This window comes from Ammodytes marinus (genome assembly GCF_949987685.1).
Source record: "Ammodytes marinus genome assembly, chromosome: 9".
Classification (NCBI taxonomy): Eukaryota; Metazoa; Chordata; class Actinopteri; order Uranoscopiformes; family Ammodytidae; genus Ammodytes; species Ammodytes marinus.
Genome location: NC_137213.1, coordinates 13,869,448 through 13,875,085, shown reverse-complemented (window position 1 = coordinate 13,875,085; position 5,638 = coordinate 13,869,448). Strand labels below are relative to the sequence as shown.

The window sequence follows — 5,638 nt, the reverse complement described above, 5'->3', positions numbered from 1 at the left end:
TCAGAGACAAAGAGCCACATTTTTTACTGTGTTACTGCAAAGAGCCACATCGTACACACGGGTACACACAGTGGCGATTCCAGGAAATTTTGACTGGGGGTGGCCAAGGTGGGCCACAGAGTTAGAGTGGGGTGGCCATCGCACCCTTGAATGAATAGCATGTGATATGCTGTACAACCAATTCAAAGATGATTTATAATCCCAAATGCCCAAATCATGTTAGTATCCATTGTAATGTTTGTCAGAAAACTAAACCCCTGAAGGGGGGTCTGGGGGCATCCCCCCCCAGAAGATTTTTTTGTGTTTTTAACATGTAATCTAAGCATTCTGGTGCATTCTGGCGAAGATAATAAAGGAAAAAGTCAATATTTATTTCAGCTCAGATGAATAGTAAAATTAGCAAGAGAACATAACTTGCTAGCAGCCAGATGCCTAACAACTGCACAGACCACTAGCTTTTGACCAAATATCTTGCTAAAAAAATAAACCTTTATTTATGAAAGTCTGCCCTTGCTAAGAACATGTTACACTCGATAACTACAAACTTTATTTTTTTTATTCAGATTTCAAAAATCTGCTGAGACACGTGCCTATACACATGCATGGGTGGCACGCATGTCACAAGCACACTTATGCTGTTTTCAAGACCTTTGCTGACCAGAGACCAGTTCTAGTGGCCACAGTCCTACCATTAATTTAGTAATTGAAAATTGGGGGGGGGGGGGGGGGGGCTTCTTTACCTTTTTAATGCATCAGCAATTAAATTCTTCAAATCCCAGTGTGTCAGCAAGCGTGTCTGTGTGTGTGTGTGTGTGTGTGTGTGTGTGTGTGTGTGTGTGTGTGCGTATGTGTGTGTCTGTGTGTAAGAGGCTCTGTGTGAATGTGTGTTTGTGTGTGTGTGTATGCGTGCGTGCTAGGTGTGTGAGTGTCTGTCTGTGTGTGTCAGTGTGATTCAGTTTGTGTGTGTGTGTGTGTAGATCTGTGGAGAGAACTGAAGCTCAAGCGACAGCCTCGAAACCTTAAAGATTAGGGGAGGATCTGCAAAGAGGTGTGGTCCAAATGTTCTCCTGAGATGTGTGCAAACCTGGTCATCAACTACAAGACACGTCTGACCTCTGTACTTGCCAACAAGGGTTTCTCCACCAAGTACTAAGCAATGTTTTGATAGGGGATCAAATAATTATTTCACTCAATGAAATGCAAAATAATTTCTATCTTTTTTTTATGTGATTTTCTGGATTTTCTTTTTGATATTCTGTCTATCACTGTTAAAATAAACCTAGCATTAAAATGATAGACCGTTCATTTCATTGTAAGTGGGCAAACTTACAAAATCAGTGAGGGATCAAATACTTACAAAACACACACACACACACACATAGTACACTAGCGTGATCTCGAGAGGTTAGAACTATTATAATAGGTCCATGGGTTTTACTAAGATTGCGTTCCGAATCGCATACTTTCTACTATATAGTATGTAGAAAAAAGATTTAGGATGTCCCGATTCTTGTGGCCAGATTTAGTATGGTTAGAAGTACCCGGATTTCCTACTTCATGCGGCCAAGATTGTTAGTGTTGAAATCTGCATCCTATTTGGGCGATTCTGACCCACAATCCAGTGCACACGTGAAGTGACGTCACATCGACGAAGCCTCCATATGAAAACAAACGGGGATGCGACGGATATAAAAGCAAGAGGCAAGATTAAGGCGCAATGTTATGATGAAATAAGAGAGTAAAATATGTCCCAATAGTATGCATACTGCATCCTAACTAGATTCTTTTTATCGTCGGATGTAGTATGTAGAATAGAAAAAAGAAAGAGTATGCGATTCGGAACGCAACCTAAGTAAACATTACTGCTGAACTGTCTTTACCAAGGTGCTGACTACTTTAGGCCATTGGGGGCGCTGTTTGAAAAATCATCACCATTCTCTGACCCCAATCTAGAGAGCAGAGTCGACATTACTCATTACTTTAGTGCATTTTACTCTGAAAATTTACCTCAGACTTTAAACCTGCAGTGTGTAGAATTTTGGGAATTTTTTCATTGCAGACTTGGTAGAAAATAATTATAATATCCATAAGTAAGTTTAATTTAGTGTATAATGGGGGTGGGGTTACCCAGGGAGCATTGCATTCTAGAACTTTCACCGCTAGATGCCAATATATTAATATTCAGATATTACACACTGCATCTTCAAAAGTGGAGTCAGTGATTTTGGAGGATGTTTGTTTACAAAATCACTTTTTGTCAAAATCAGTGAATATCTCCTCATGATCTGCTACCTGTCCGTACTGTATGTGTTCTGAAACAAATCTGGTTGTTAAAGTGTGTATCGGAGGTTAAAAATGTTAAAATCTTTTATTTGAATTTTTTTTACTGTATACTTCACTGCAGTATCTAACTTCCAATACGCACTTTAATACACAGCTTAGGCTCTGTGAACTTGTATGTAAATAAATGTATGAATGTATTCTCCAGAATGTATGAGTCTACCTTCAAGTATCTGAGTTCTGACCAAACTATACTCTTGTTTGCAATGAGTACTTTTATCTAATGATACTTCTTGTAAGTACATTTGAATGCCATTCACCTTCTTATGTATTTATCATTTGTATTAAAACATTTTCAACAAAAACAAACTAAAACACGGGTGCAGTTTACCTTTCCAATGAATTATATTTCTAATGTCAAGATTCAATTCCTTGGGAAAGACCATATATTATTTGTAGCCCAATAAATCCAACCTCAACATTAACCTAATCTAGCCGGCGCCGCGTTCATCCGTCTAAGAACCCAGAGACAATGAATGGTGTTTAAAGAGTAGGTTTGTCCGTGGAGTCCGCCCTCCCGAGGTTTATTTAGGCCTAAAGTGGTGTGGACCCCAACCCTTAATCCTGCTGCAGACACACCTGTAGAGCAGAGTATAAAGAGCCATGACCGACCTGAACCAAACATCAGTCTCCAACGAGAAGGTTCCACTCCACAGCAGATCTCCACGACAACTCAACGTTCTACATTCTGAAGATGATGACTCGCTCTTCCGGCGTTCTGCTCCTGCTCCTGCTAGGCCTCTGTCAGGTAATGGAACTTTAATTACAACCGGGACAATGTACAGAAGAAACCAGGAACTTTCAGGGTGTGTTAATTCTAGCGTTCCCTTAGGACAAAAGCGGTGGTGTTTTTACATCGTCAGCTGTTGTTCCTGGTTGAACGTACCCAAGATAAAGGCATAAACAAACAGCTATATGAAAATAGCATTCTGTGCACTGATGGTCTTGTTATCTGTTGAATGTCAATTATGATCATCCGAAGAAAAATTACCATTTCAAAAATATTTAAAAGTTCCTCGTAGCACCTTTAAACTATTCTTTTAATTTAATATGAAAATACTTTTTTGTGGTGGTACATTTTATTGATTCTCGTCTTACATAAAATCCCATCTCATCAGGCCGCCCGGCTTCTCCCGGAAGAAGGAAATGGAGTAGACATAGACAACATCGACGAAATAGACGATATACCAGAAGACTTGGAGCACGATGACGATGACTCGGTGGACGTCACCGACAGCATCCTGAGCTCCAACAACGGCACGGAGAAGATCCTGTGGGAAGGAGACCTGGTGGCCCCCATGACCAGGAACGCCATGAAGTGCTGGAACCAGCAGTGCCAGTGGAGCAAGAAGTCCAACGGCGTGGTGGAAATCCCCTACACCGTGAGCCGGGACTTCACCAGGGGCGATACGCAGAAGATAGAGAGGGGTATGCAGGGCTTCCACAGCAGCACCTGCATCCGATTCGTCCAGCGCAGCAACCAGAGAGACTTCATTTCCATTGTGAACAAGGGCGGATGCTACTCCTCTCTGGGGCGGACGGGAGGCAGACAGGAGCTCTCTCTCAAAAGGGGCGGCTGCGTCTTTCACGGAGTCATCCAGCACGAGATCAACCACGCACTGGGCTTCAAACACGAGCAGACCAGGAGCGACCGAGACAGGTATAAAAGCATCACAACACTTTAACCCCCCAGGACTTGAATCAAAGTATAGATACTCCTGGTTAAATGTTACGGATCTTACAAGTGAAAGTTGCCCAGTCGAATTTGTAATCAAGTTATAGTACCAGAGTATTTGCTTTTAAAAATACTTTTAGTATTTCAAAAGTACATATTGTAGATTTCTGCTGGATAAAAGGCAAAGGATTAAAGTATGACTCTTGTTCCAACAAGACAAGGTGATTTTATAACATTTCATCTTAATCTACGCCATCGCAACATTCAACATTAAAAATCAACAGCTGACTTCAAAGTTTTGCTTAGCCTGAAAGTAGCTACAAGCTTCTGAGAAATGTAGCGGAGTCAAAAGTAAAAATGTTGTCTTTGAAATGTAGTGTAGTGAAAGTAATGAGTTTCCACAAAAAATACAAATACTCAAAAATATTCTCAAGTAAATCGACTGTGTTCCTGTCCGCCACTGCAGGTACGTGAGGATCAACTTCGGGAACATCGACAAAGCGATGGCTTACAACTTCGATAAGGCTGACACCAACAACCTGAACACTCCGTACGACTACGCCTCCGTCATGCACTATGGACCAAGGGCCTTCTCCGTCAACGGGCGGGACAGCATCACTGCCCTTCAGCGTGGCGTCAGCTTCGGCCAGAGGAACGGCCTGTCCCGCATGGACATCAAGAGGATCAACGCGCTCTACAGATGCTGAATGTGAAGAATTCATACTGTTTCTGTTGTATTTCTTCTTTCTTCTATATTTAATCAAATCTTCTTAATAAATTATATTGGATTGCAGTTTGTTCCAACTTTTCATTTCAAATGTTTTGACAACAGAATATATGACACCAAAACGTGTAATATGGAAATGAAAGAAAAAAACAATTCCTATGAATATATTATAGGGGAGAGTGGGGTGAGCTGTGCCACTTTTTATATTAGCTTATTAACTTTTAATATAGCTTTCAGAAAAAAGAGTTTTCTTGTGGCACAACTTGTCCCCGGTGTGGTGTAAGTTGTGCCACAAGAGAGAATACCATGGGGTAAATTGTGCCATTGGAATATATCTCATAAACTGTAATGCAAGACAAATCCATTAGACAATCACTTAATGTTTATTTAAGGTAAATAAAGTAAATATTTTACAAAGATTGAAGGACAATTTTCTTAACCGTTGGGTATCCTTAACTTTTTAGTTACACTCGGTACCCTAGAGGACAAAAACGTCCTCTCCCTATACACTGCCATAAAAACAGTATACAGTAATATTTTTTTCTACTTTTTTTTTTACAAACCTTTTATCCCACTTGACCTCTTTACATACATATCAAATATTTATTAATTTGTAATGGCTTTTAACCCTTTACATGCAAGCTTATGTGATGACGTGAGCCATTTTTATTTAAAAAAAACACAATAATTGAAACATTTCTCATATAATAGATGCAAAGTGGATTTTTTTGAGTGGGATAATCAGACTCTAGGATATGTTAATGATTTGCAATAAAACTGCTTTTGATACATGTTTAGTATTTGTGCAGTCACAGATGCAAATAAATACTCACACTTGTGACCCTAGAGCAGGGGTGGCCAACCAGTCAGAGACAAAGAGCCAAATTTTTTATTTT

The 5,638-nt window shown here is 40.1% G+C and overlaps 1 protein-coding gene across 1 annotated transcript; it reads left to right on the top strand.

Annotated features, from left to right (window-relative positions):
* Window positions 1–3,034: 3,034 nt before the first annotated feature.
* Window positions 3,035–4,722, top strand: LOC307255353 (high choriolytic enzyme 1-like; the record flags this gene model as incomplete). Its single annotated transcript, XM_080034035.1, has 3 exons — window positions 3,035–3,088; window positions 3,459–4,000; window positions 4,482–4,722. 3 exons carry the CDS (start codon window positions 3,035–3,037, stop codon window positions 4,720–4,722), a joined length of 837 nt encoding a protein of 278 aa, XP_079890161.1.
* Between the last annotated feature and the right edge of the window lie 916 nt (window positions 4,723–5,638).